The following is a 13,554-nucleotide window of genomic DNA, read 5'->3' as shown; positions in this document are numbered from 1 at the left end:
AAAAAAGACAACTGAAACAAATTAAAGGGGCAGTAAGCGATTTCTGAGAAACGCTGTTGAAAGTGGATCGGACCGAGCACCAAGACACATTTGTAGCCAATCAGCAGTAAGGGGCGTGTCCTGTCTGTCTGTCTGTGTGTAGCACCTGCCGCTCTGCATGTGACTCCAAATGATCCTAACATTAGAAACAAGTTTATTTTTAACAAGATCCCTGATCATTTTATGCTGATCTTAATATAATTTAGACACACTTTTCAGTGCAGATTGTCTTGGGATGGAGAAAAACAAACTACATTGAACTCCACAGAAAACCTGCACGTGCAAAAGCATTTGATCTCATTTCACATGCGAAAAGGGCATTTGCATACAAGAACAACAGCAAAAAATAAAAATAAATTGTCAACTTATTTTTTGGCACCGATATTATATACAGTACTAGTATTATAATTGGACCTCAGAGAGAGAAAAAAACAATATTGTGTGATATGACCCATTTAAATACCAATAAACTTTTTTCAATGCTTGGTGAAAAACAATAACAATAATAAACAAGAGTATCAGCAACAAGCTGTCAATGTAATCATTATTTTAAAAAATAACAGATGTTACTTACATGACTTTACATGTTTGGTAATACGGGGTCACTAAATAAATTAGCAGATCTAACTTAAAAATCGTGCAAAATTTATTTATTTTTTTGCAAGTTTTGTTATTGATGAATATGAATGAAAGCTCATCAGGCACTCATCAGAAGACGCTTTAATGATGATTGATTGATCGGTTGGTTGATTGATATTTATAGTGAAATGAGCTCAGTTGAGAAGACTTCAAACAATACTTACATGTTAACATTGAGGTGGTGTTAAATGGCACACAAGCAGATATTAATGAGGTGGAGGGACTCACAGTTTCCAAACAAAAACAGACAAACAAAACACAGAATTATGGAAAAGTGACATACAAACCATACACAGTCACGGCGTGAAATATTCTGAAATTCCATGACCTTAAGATTTTTTCTCAATAAGAATTTTCGACCCTAGCTGAGGTCACCACTGAACTGTTAAGATTTGTTTCTTCATCGATAAGGCCGTAGAAATGCCCTGCTGTTGCGAGGCAAGCAGCGTTAAAGGGAACATGAACGTGCCTGTATCTTCAGTATGCTGTTTTTAATGTCATGCAGATGCTGAATAGGATTGTGTAAACTGACTTGAACAGTAAACAGAACAGCTAGTTGCTCCGCATAAGTGCTTTAAAGCTTGCAATGATAGAACTGTCTAGCCATTTTAAAAAAGTAAAGTAATTAAGTAAAAATAGGCAAGCATTTTAAGAACTAGTTCACTCAGATGCAATCTTCACAATGCAATGCTTAAAAACAGTGATTCCCAACCACCTTATATACACATTCTTCAGCGGGTGCTTAAACATTGCCATTTTGCTGTGTTAAACTTGTAAGTCTTCATCCTATAAGTTACATCTTCTCATAAAAAATGTACCAATGACAGTGTATTTTCCCATGTGTGATATTTTCTACTTGAGCTTCAATAGCATTTCAATTTCAACATACAAAGAGTGCATATTACTTTAAATTTGTTAAATGTTCTACCTAAAGTTTCACTTTATCATAAGGTCTTTCTCAGATAATCTTTTTCTTATCTTCTCAAACTCCTCTTCAAAACTTTACAAATTAGCTCAGGAGTCTTGCTTGGAGAAAAAAAAAAAAAAAAAAAAAGGATAGGAAGGTGATAATTAAGGCCATTTTAAAATGAGTTAAAAGGTTACCCAGAAAGGTAGGAAAGACAAGAACGCCAGTCAGAAATGTATTCTCGTCGCTTCATAAAATTAAGGTTGAACCACTGTTGTCACATGGACTATTTTAATGATGTCTTTCCTACCTTTCTGGGCCTTCAAAGTGTTAATTAAATAGCTGTCAGTGGAGCCCCCCTGGAGCCATCGGATTTCATCAAAAATATCTTAATTCTTAATTATCTTACGGGTTTGGAAAGACATGAGGGTGAGTAATTACTGACAGAATTTTCATTTTTGGGTGAACTATCCCTTTAAGATGGGGCTGTGTGAGTCCATATATCACAAATTGGTTGGGAAACACTGCTTTAGTATTATAAATCAATAGGCATGTGTCCAAATCTAATTTCCTATCATTCATCATTGTAAAAGTTAATGTGTATCAAAGATTCTGAATGACTATACCATGCTGTTTGTAGATAGGGGGTTTTCTGTAGATGTTTACTCCTTGATCTGAAAGAAAGGAAAAAGTAAATGTTTTACATTTTAATTCTTGATATCAGAGTTACTGGGTTTTAAAAAGAATAAACAAAAGCAATAACACATACAAAATGCACCAACGATCAATAAACCAAATTAACATATGATATAAGATCTTTATATTTTCTGAACAAAAATGTGAGTGCTGTTAGCTTGTGCAGAATTTTCGTTTCTAGTTGAACTGGCACTTTAAGATAACCAGATATAGAAAATGCAATGAATTGTGAAAGTGTGCTTAAACACAGGGGCATGCTGGGATTGACACACAGAGGGCCGCTGGAAGAATCCCAACAGTACCTGGCAGGTGAAAATGTTTAGGGGTCAGAGGGAGAGGAGGGGTGCTGGACCCTGGGGAACTCCGACCACTGGACGGCTCAGTGCCTCCAATCAGAAACAGGGTCAGAGGTCAATAGGGAGAATAGCTCAAATTAGGGCTGGGCGAAATAGCTAAAAACAACATTCTTTAATAATCAATATTTAATGTGTATGTGTGTGTGTGTGTGTGTGTGTATATGTACTGTATATAGCCTCAATTTGACTCAAAATGTTTAATGAACAAAGTAAAACGCAGTATTTAAAAATAAATAATTAAGTTAAAAACTAAATGAAGGCATGTTTACACACTCTTTTTTTAATAAATATAAGAAAGATGATTTGATCATTTATATGCACAATATATACACTTATAAATTATATGCACAAATGTAACAATGTCTAGTGATAAATAACAACATTTACATATTATACACTAATGGTAAAAAGCTTGGAATAATAAAGATTGCTTTGTCCTTGCAGGATAAAAAGTGTTAATTTTTATTTTTTTATTTTTACAACTTTTTTAAATTCCCCAAATGTTTGAATAGTAGTGCATCACGGTTTCTACAAGTCCTAGTTTTTAGAGGGGATTTGGAAAGGTTTTCTCTATTCTAAAACTAAATTTGGACACTGAGGGGGTGGGAGCTGTAAATTAGAAAGCTGTAAATAACCCATAAAATATAATTTGATTTGATGAAATATTAAATTGAGTCTTATGAAGACAGCAGACTGATGGTCACTCCAGACAGGGTTCATAGCTCACCGGGTCTGTGGAAGTGCTGTGGTGAGCGGGACATGGGTGTGTAACTGTGGCGGCTGTAAATGGGAGAGCCGATGGAGCCCTGACTCGTCGACCTGTGGAGGATACGTTCTCTCATGTCATAATAACCCTGAAAAAAACATGCAGGAAACAAACACTGTTAAAAAAAATGCCATTCTTACAATTGAAAATATAAATATTCTGCACAATTTATTATGATGTAATAATTTTATTTTTGCCTGCATGCCAAATAAAACTCAAAATCTGACTTACCTCAGCAGTCGGTGTGGGTGACCTGGTCTGAAACAACAGGGCAAAAATAAATAAATGCATACAATGAAACTTTTGTGAAGAAATTCACATTGTAACTGGGACACTATTAAAACTGTGGGGGCAAATCTTAAAAAAATAAATAAACACCTGTCAGGAACAAGAATTTTATCCCAAAGTCAAAAGAAAGAAAAGAGAAGTTATATTTTGCTTTAAAAATATATCTATCTATCTATCTATCTATCTATCTATCTATCTATCTATCTATCTATCTATCTATCTATAAATCCATCTATCTATCCATCCATCCATCCATCCATAATAGGACTTATAAAAAAGTAAAGTAAAACATGGATGCACAGCAGAGAATTTGTGTGGCTTAGTGACTCTTGAGAACCCGTCTGAATCATTAAATCAGAAATGGGACTGCTAGTCCACATACAGTGTGTCATGAGAATGAGTGGAACAGGTCATGTGAATAACTTACTCTGTCGTCTGGCATGGGTGAACACTCTCTCCTGGAGCTCTGCAGCTGTCAACAGAGAGGTGTTGTGTTGGGATAATAAACTCCGGGTGAATGTCAAATAAAGGACTACTGTAAGTGACTTTTACACAAAAAATGTATTAGTCTGTGTTCAATACTGAACTCTGAGAGCTCTGTTTCAAACCCTAGTGAGCTGCATCACTATTTACTACCTACAAATGTACCTTCTTAGGCAGTATCCTATAATATCCTATGATAATTTAATCTGCTGAATGCCCTTCTACGTAGTGATTTTGTTTTTGGGCTCTATAAGAATAGGTTTTAATGCCTTCATGCTTTTCATACTGCATATGCCTTGGGTGGGAATTATTTAAAAGAGGAATATTGTGACTTGTTCGTTCCCAGAAAAAAAACACAAGACTACAATGGAGGCATTTCAGGGAGGCATTGAACCAAACCCATATTAAGTGTTTGCTGCCATAAAGCTATTTTTTTTGTTTCATCTGTCCATAGAACATTTGAAGAGTAACGGGACAGGTTCTATGGTCAGATAAAACAAACAAAAAAAAAGCTTTTTTGGCAGCAAACACTTAAGATGGGTTTGGTGCACACAGGGATAAAAAAAGTACCACATGTGTAAAATGAAATACTCTGCTGTATCTTTAATGCTGTGGGCCTAATTTTCTGCTGGAGGTGCTGGACATCTTGTTCAGATACATGGCATCATGGATTCGATCAAATACCAACAGATAAAAAATCAAAACCTGACGGCCTGTGCTAGAAATCTTATAACGGGTCATGTTTGGATCTTCCATCAGGACAGTGATCCAAAAACAAACATCAAAATCAAAACAAAAATGGGTCACTGAGCACAAAACCAAGCATCTGCAATGACCATCCCAGTCCCCAGACCTGGGCCCGTATCCCTAAAGATTCTGAGAATCCTCTCAGAGAGCTCCTAACTTAACCTAAAAATTCCTTGCCAGGAGTTTTAGCTTAGAAGTGATTCCAGAACATTTTCAGTGAACTCTGAGCAAGGAATGGATGGAAAATCCTATCTTAGTGAGGAGGTGTGGTTGACCCCGTTGCTAGGTATGAGTCATCATTTCAAAAGCTGTGATTGGTTGATCCTACAAGTTTGATGAAAATGAACTTTTGGTGATAATGAGCAAAGGATGTACCCTCAAATCAATAAACATAATTATACACTCTAATCTTATGCAGACTGTAATTGTAAATAATATTTCACATTCAAGAAAATATCTGGAAAATGAATAGTAAGCTGTAGGGGTTATAGCCTAACATTAGAATCTAAAATATGTGAAAACTTAAGCTCATTACACCCTGTTCAAATAATGATTTGTGTCTTATTTGCTCATATTAATATCCTAGCTGGCATATTTTGTACTTTCACTCCCATATGGACCCCATTGAAAACAAGATGGCCTATCTCAAGGGGCTGTCCTTAATGAAGTAGAAATTGCAACGTTACAACTCAGTGTGGTCTTAACGAGGGTAACACGGCTCAGCTTTTATCAATGTCTGTGATTGCTGGCTGGTCTATTTATGAAGGCTTGTTAACAAATATCCTACAAACACATTTTGTGCAGCTGCATAGGGGAACTCCTAAGCCACTAAAAGTCCTCTTCCCTGCTCTTAGCAGATCTCGCCTTAGGAGCCCTTTTAAGCGCTAGGAATCTTGAGGAATAGCTTTTATATTAACTGGGATTTTCGTGTCACTTTTAGGGGAAATTCTAAGAAAACGTCATGACTCTGAGAATTTTCTTAAAATTTGGCCGCTAGGAGCCACTTTTTGCACAAAAATTCTTTAGGGATACGGGCCCTGAACCCTAGAAAAGCGCCAACAGGGGTCTGGGAATCTGAAGGATCTGGAGAGATTCTGTATGGAGAAATGGTCTCTGATCTCTTGTCAGGTGTTCTCCAAACTCATCAGGCATTATAGGAGAAAACTCAGAGCTGTTATCTTGGAAAAAGGAGGTTGCAAAAAGTATTTAATAAAAGGGGGCAAATAATTGTTCCCAACGTGTTTTGGAGAAAAACATTTATTTCATAATGTGATTTTTCCCCCACTTTCAATTATTTTACTTCAATGAAAGGTTAGATTTTTGCTATTTTTGCTATTTTTTTAATAAAATATCAAAAGGATTAACAATGCAGATTTATTTTTTACAGCCATCTTTGATCATATTTACCAAGGGGGCAAATAATTCTGACCAGCACTGTATATATATATATACATACATGCAATGCTGCTGTAATTTGCCTAAACTTCTCATCAGGAGCATGTCACCTATGATGCTGTCTAGACAGAATATGGTTTGGAACAGAGCTTCTTTTTGACGACTTTTTACCTCTCCCACACTCTCTCCCTCCTCTGACTCCTCCAGTGTGGTGGTGTAAAGTGGCTCATAGTGGATTAAATCTGGACGCTCAATGTCATAAATGGCTTTGACTTTGGGAATGGCTGCTAAATCCCTGTAATCAAGGATCTCATTGTCTACTTTTGCCTAGAGAGAAACACAAGCACACACAGGGAGTCACACACATATATGAATTCCGACATGACAGCAGTGAAAATATTAAATTCTACAAACAGCGTCTCCCAGGCTAATCAAAGGCCAAAATCATGAGAATTTAAATAATAAAAAAAAGAAGCAATAATCCATGAGGTTGTATGTTATAGTGATTTTATCATGGTTATTGCTTTAATAAGTTAACTGTTATTTATATTTCAACACTGCTGTCAGAATTCACAATGACAGAAAAGAAAGCTATCTATCAGGACTTCTATTTTAACATCCAGAAAACTACATGACAACACAAATAAGCCAATTTATAATATTGTAAAGTCCAATAAAATGCACAATAATTATAGATATTTGTTGAGTAATCAGCATTAAAAGTACTTACTCTACCTCTTCAAAAGTTTGAGGACGGTATATTTTTTTAATGATTTTGAAAGAAGTCTCTTATGCTCACCCCGGCTGCATTTATTTGTTCAAAACTACAGTGAAACATTATTACAATATATATATTTTAATATATTTTATATGTAATTTATTCCTGTGATGCAAAGCTGAATTTTCAGCATCATTACTCCAGTCTTCAGTGTCACATGATCCTTCAGAAATCATTCTAATATGCTGATTTGCTGCTCAAGAAACATTTATAATTATTATCAATGTTGTGCTGCTTCATATTTTTGTGAAATTTTTCCCCCCAGGATTCTTTAATAAATAGAAAATTCAAAAGAACAGAATTTATTTGAAAGAGAACTCTTTTGTAACACACGTTGTTACGGTCAATTTTGAGCTTTTGATGTAAAATAATTACTTTTGATATATATATATTAGAAAAAACTTTGGGGTCAACATAAATAGCTTTATAGAAAAAATAAACTATGGTATGCATGTATGATACATGCACATATATCAACTCACACAATGATGAACTAATGCACTTACATATATGGTGTGACCCGGTGAGCTAGGTATGCTTGAACCAGGTCTGGAACATATACTCTCGGTCGACGAGCGCATCGGCTGTGGAGCAAACCAAAAAAAAAAAAAAAAAAAAGCTATATTCAACATAAGCTTTAAATAAAAACAACAGCAGAGAAATTATAAAAAAATAAATAATTCATTTGCATCTAAACACCTAATCAGAAGTTCATAATGATTAGTATGATCCATGATTACTCACTAAACTTCCCTTTAGCAGAAGATTTACCTATATTTGCTTTATTGCACATAATCTTGGCCTATATTCTTTCTGACTTGGACTTACTTACATTACATTACACATTAACACATTTTGTAACTGTTGCACATTGTAAAGAGATACACTATAGTGTACAGTAAAATATATAAGGCCAATCAGGGTGCAGAAAGTCAGTCAGCTGATCAATGCTATGACTCACTTATTGTGAGACATAACCAACAAGGCATCCACAACAAATCTGAAATGAGTGCAACATAAATATATTATAAATGCATTTATCCAAATTTTTCAAATGTTCTAAGAAAACCCTTAACTAAAACTAAAACTTTGACCCTTAACTAAAAAAAACCCCAAAACATTTATGTTAATTGAAATAAAGCTGAAATAAAATCAAATATAAATACTAGTTGAAAACAAAAATTATTAATATAGCACTAAAATTATTAACTGGAAATATATCAAAACTAAAACCAACTAAAATAAAACTGAAATAAATATCTAATAAACCTAAATAGCAATATTTAAAAATAAATTAATAAATAAATTAAAATTATTAATATAGCACTAAAATTATTAACTGGAAATAAATCAAAAGTAAAACCAACTAAAACTAAAACTGAAATAAATATCTAATAAACCTAAATAGCAATATTTAAAAATAAATTAATAAATTAATTAAAATTAAAATGACAAAAGCACATAACAATATTACTAAAAGTTAAACTAAAAAAGTCGAGACCAGTGTGTTTTGACCTATATATAATGAAGGCCAGAACTAAATGATGACAGAACCTTTAAAACAAATCTTAAACAAATGAAATCATTCATTTGCTGTCCACACAATGAATGTCAATGGCGATTTCATGTTTCCAATGGCGGGAAATGTAAGGGAATCTGATATTACTCAGCATACTGAAATGCAGCAAGCGTGATTACAGCTGCTTGTCTTGATCTGAGGCCTATGTGGTAATACTGGAGCACAACAACAAGACCGAAGGAATGCGATGCGAGTCAGGGTTTCCTTAAGGTTACACCAATATCCAACTTTTAACTTACTAATCGACTAAACAGAGTAACTGGGATGTTGATTACTATCTGTTCTGTGGAATCAGCGTCTATGAGATGGAATAAACCAGATGTTAATGATGGTTTATGTCTAAAACAGAGCAGGCGGCTTGAGTGTACTGCCAGTGAGGAGCACTGCAACTCTCCACCTGCAGGGGGCAGCACATGGTCATGCGATGCCATGCCGCAGCTGACAGAGAGTACAGTACCTGCCTTTCTGTTTTGCTGAGTAGAGCTAGAGATGCAGGCAATAGCTGTGGAGGAAGACACAGGGGTTTGGTTGGACATCAAACAAGATTCTGAATCACCTAGCCTATAGCGGGGTTCCCGGAGCGATTGTTTGAGCGACACAAGTCTACTAGAGCAGCCAGAAAGAGAAAGTACAACCTCAAAGCTAGCAATGAGATATTATCTGCTTACTTTCTGAAAAGAGTCAGCAGAGAAGAACACACAGACAACAACTATACAGGACAAACATGTAAATACCGGATACAAAAGTGACATGGACAAAGGGCCGTACCCGCTGTCTCTCCTCGCCTCTAGTTGAATGTTTACAGCCTGGATGCCAAACTGTTGATCCTGCATAAACAATGAAACAGAAGGCAAATAAACCAAAGACTACCAGGCTAAGAGCCCACATTTAGAGTGAAGTCATGTGATTTGGATAAATTATTGACAACGCATATAAAGAAGAATTAAAATTAATATGTACATGATTTTGAGGTGAGGTGACCTTTACTATTGGTCAACTACTCATTTTTTAATGAACAATGATAATCTCAATTTCTAGAGCATGGTGGACATATATTATTATTATTTATTTTTTTATAAGTTAATACTTTTATTAAATTTATCAAACGTGACAAAGACACTTATAATGTCACAAAAGATTTCTATTTCAAATAAATGCATATCTTTTTAACTTTCTATTCATCAAAGAATAAAAGAAACAAAAATATTAAGCTGCACAACTGTTTTCAACATTGACATTAATAATAATAATAATACATGTTTCTTGAGAAGCAAATTTGCATTTTAGAAAGATTTCTGAAGGATCATGTGACACTGAAGACAGAAGTAATGATGCTGAAAATTCAGATTTGCATCACATGGATAAATTATATTTTAAAATATATTCAAACAGAAAACTGTTATTTTGAATTGTAATCATATTTAATAATATTACAGTTTTATTGTATTTTTGACCAAATAAATGAAGCCTTGGTGACAAGAGATCAAAAATCAACCCCACACTATTAAATGGTATTGCATTTTGTAGTGCATCATTATCTGCCACCATATACTATACATAAGACAATACAATATAAATAAAAAATACAGATATCATCAAACTAAAAATAACTATTTAGGCCCAAGAGGCATCCAAGTCCGATTTACCCTTCAAAATCAATGTGCTCAACTAAAATGAAAACAAAAGCATCATTGTACACCAAAATAACATACTATTTTAATTTATCTGGCGTTATATTAAGTATAATTATAATAAATACATTTGGTTAAACATAGTCCAGCAATTAAGTAGCCTATCACATTGATGCTTCAAAAAGTTCATAAAAAGATTGTAAAACTAATCCATATGAATTGAGCAGCTTAGTCAAAAATTTCTGAAGAGCTTTATATGATGAACATATTTAATTTAAGCTTTTATTCACATATAAACATTAATCAGCGAACATAAACAGAAGCTCAACCGAACCTGCTTGACGCGCGAGAACAAATCTCATTGGTTCATGCTGAAGCTCAAACCTGCTGCGTAGCACGAGAATGAACCTCATTGGTTCTCGCACGTCAAGAGAACATGATGTGTGAACTGATGAATGTTTATATGTGAATAAAGTCTAAATTAAATATGTTCATCATATAAAGCGATCTTGTCTCTTCAGAAAATTTGGACTAAACCTCTCAATATGGATTCGTTTTATGATCTCTTTATGAACTTTTTGAAGCGTCAAAGTGGTAGTTGCGTAGCTGTCAATGGAGGGACAGAAATCACTCAGATTTCATCAAAAAGATCTTCATTTGTGTTCCAAAGATGAACAAAAGTCTTACGGGTTTGGAACGGCATGAGGGCGAGTAATTAATGACAGAATTTTCATTTCTGGGTATAAAATAAATAAATAAAAAATACAGATATCAAACTAAAAATAACTCTTTAGTCCAAAGAGGCATCCAAGTCCGATTTACCCTTCAAAATCAATGTGCTCAGCTAAAATGAAAACAAAAGCATCATGAAAATGAAAACAAAAGCACCCTTAAATCTTATTTTCTGAGAAATTAATTAAAATTAAGTGTGTTTTGCTGAAAACAAGAAAAAAATATCTACCAGTGGATTAAGAAAAATAATTAAGCTGTATTTCTTCTTACCCCACTGGCAGATTTTTTGTTTTGTTTTAACTCACTTAATTTTGAAGCAATAAAAAAAAAACATACTTAATATCTAAGTAATGTTGCTTCTCAAAAATGTTTAGATATTTGTACTGGGGGAAAAAAGACAAAAATAATGAGGAAGAACATACATTTTTTTTACAGTGTAGTTGAACCAGACAAGTCAAATCATAAAAAAAGAAACAGGGTTTTAACATACAATTTTACTCAATTGACAAAGGTTCCTCCTGCAGAACAAATACATATTATATGTGCTGTCTGTAAAGGCTCAGACTCACCTTGCAGGTACATCTCCTCTCCCTCTGTAAACATCTGGTTACACCTGCTACAGCGAGCACAGCTGGGGTGGTAGTGCTTGTCCCCTGCCTGTGGAGGAACACACACATCACTATATCGATTCGCTTAAAGTTGAACTGTACTAACAACCATAAAGTCAGATAACTCAAACAGACTGTTACAGAGAAACTGATGCTTTGCATGTGTATCATGTGAGACGACATGTTTTATTCAAATGACCAGAACCAATGAGCTTATCAAATATAATACAGAAAGGTTCTGTGTTCTCTCTTTACAGCGCAGAAATCATCTCAAAACCTTTGAACAATATTCATACGCAAAAATCAGTCTTAAGAGAGACTTACAGGCCCTGCGTAGTATTTTGTGATCTCAAACTACTCAAAGTCCTTCATATAGAGTGTGTTATACTCCAGAGCGGCGATGCACAAACACATCCCATTATAACGAACAGGAAAAGCTTAAAGAGTGAAAAGAAAAGGCAAGTGTCTCTCCAACAGCCAATCAGATTCAATTAGCCGGATGAGACTTCCTGTTGCAATCGTCTGCTCTGAGACTGTTGTGAAACTGTAAACGGTTATCTGTGAGAGATCGGATGTGTGTAACGTGCTTTTGTGCTGCAGGTCTGTGTCACAATCAGTGTTTTTGGGTGACACTTCAATTTGATGGACCCCTTTAGGTATTCTGTTGAATATAAGGGTGTGTTCACACTTGCTTGGTTCGTTTGGTCCTGGTCCGCTTAGCGTTCAGATTGGCATTTTTACACCGAACCTAAAAGCATACAAGGCTAAATGCACAAGTTGTATGTGCGTAGCCTATATATGATGGAATTTTGACCAGCTGAGAACTCGTGAAGAGCTTATAAAATGTGTAAAGGAGTCAAAACAGCGCTAGGAAATCTAGGCGCCTCGGTCTGTTTGTTTGGCACGCACCAAGGTTCAGCGTTCACACTTATTCAAATTAACCGTACTAACAGAGCAATTGCACCAGCAAACCTTCCAAGTGTGAACACACCTTCTCATTACAGTATTAGTAGACTGTCTGCTGAATATCTGCTAACTCTTTATTTTGATGCTCCCCAACAGACACTGCACTGACTATAAAGCCCCTTTCACACTGTGCATTGATCCCGGGAAATTGCCGTAAAATTGCTAGAGTGCCTTCTGTGTGAACGCAAACACTTCCCAGGATTGATGCCGGGATGGGGACCTAGTAACATTGCCGGGATCAGTCCCGGAACGCGCCCTGTGTGAACAAAAACCAGGACCAACCTACCAACCCAGGCCTTTCTACAACCTATGCTACAGCATATGGGAAACGAGCCACTCGGCAAACCAAGTGCCGCTACTTGGGAGTATGGACTTGTCTTCGTGTAGAAATGACGAAGAGGAGTTATCAGCAGAACTGATATCTGACAGGAGTTATCACATCCTGACGTCACATGTCTTTATGGGATATTTACAGCATGTGTGTGAACGCACTCACAGATTCCGGAAAGTCACTGGCAGTGTGAATGAACCAAAATGCAAACGATCCCGGCACATTATCCGTGTATTTTCCGGAATCTCTGTGTGAAAGGGGCTTAAGTAACTTTACAAGTACATGTCAACTTATTCTAATATCACTAATCCAACCCCTAACAGCCTAATAATAATCAAACAATTCTCTATTGAGAGTTATTTGACATGTAAGGTGCAACGTTACTTCTAGTCTAACAGTCTAAAGGAGAACATCAGAATAAAGTGTAACCATCTTTTGTTGTGGGACATACAAATGTGTGCTGTCAAGTGATAAATATACTGTTCATGTTGCGTAAGATCTAAAAGAGTGAAACTCAAATGGTGGGTTAGGACACCAAAATGGGTCACAGGTCTGCTCTGAAAAACATTTAATAGAAAATATGACCTAGACTATATTAAATACTTGCAGCACA

At 35.3% G+C, this 13,554-nt stretch overlaps 1 protein-coding gene across 10 annotated transcripts in view; it reads right to left on the bottom strand.

Moving 5' to 3' along the window:
• ablim1a (actin binding LIM protein 1a) overlaps nucleotides 1-13,554 on the bottom strand; it is a 49,077-nt gene that overhangs the window by 7,924 nt on the left and 27,599 nt on the right. For 6 of the 10 annotated variants that reach the window (XM_084093477.1, XM_084093478.1, XM_084093475.1 and 3 more), the window contains exons 7-15: nucleotides 11,606-11,693; nucleotides 9,442-9,500; nucleotides 7,601-7,678; nucleotides 6,488-6,643; nucleotides 4,119-4,163; nucleotides 3,635-3,661; nucleotides 3,365-3,491; nucleotides 2,584-2,667; nucleotides 2,212-2,259 (exon numbers count right to left, since the gene is read on the bottom strand). In XM_084093477.1, coding sequence (XP_083949603.1) covers nucleotides 2,212-2,259; nucleotides 2,584-2,667; nucleotides 3,365-3,491; nucleotides 3,635-3,661; nucleotides 4,119-4,163; nucleotides 6,488-6,643; nucleotides 7,601-7,678; nucleotides 9,442-9,500; nucleotides 11,606-11,693 — 712 coding nt within the window. Of the gene's footprint in view, nucleotides 1-2,211; nucleotides 2,260-2,583; nucleotides 2,668-3,364; nucleotides 3,492-3,634; nucleotides 3,662-4,118; nucleotides 4,164-6,487; nucleotides 6,644-7,600; nucleotides 7,679-9,130; nucleotides 9,176-9,441; nucleotides 9,501-11,605; nucleotides 11,694-13,554 lie in introns of all 10 variants that reach the window. The other 4 variants (XM_084093473.1, XM_084093474.1, XM_084093470.1 and 1 more) reach the window with 3 other exon arrangements.

The sequence above is a fragment of the Abramis brama genome, assembly GCF_963993115.1.
Source record: "Abramis brama genome assembly, chromosome: 19".
In the NCBI taxonomy this organism is placed as follows: Eukaryota; Metazoa; Chordata; class Actinopteri; order Cypriniformes; family Leuciscidae; genus Abramis; species Abramis brama.
This window is presented reverse-complemented; position numbering and strand designations above follow the sequence as displayed.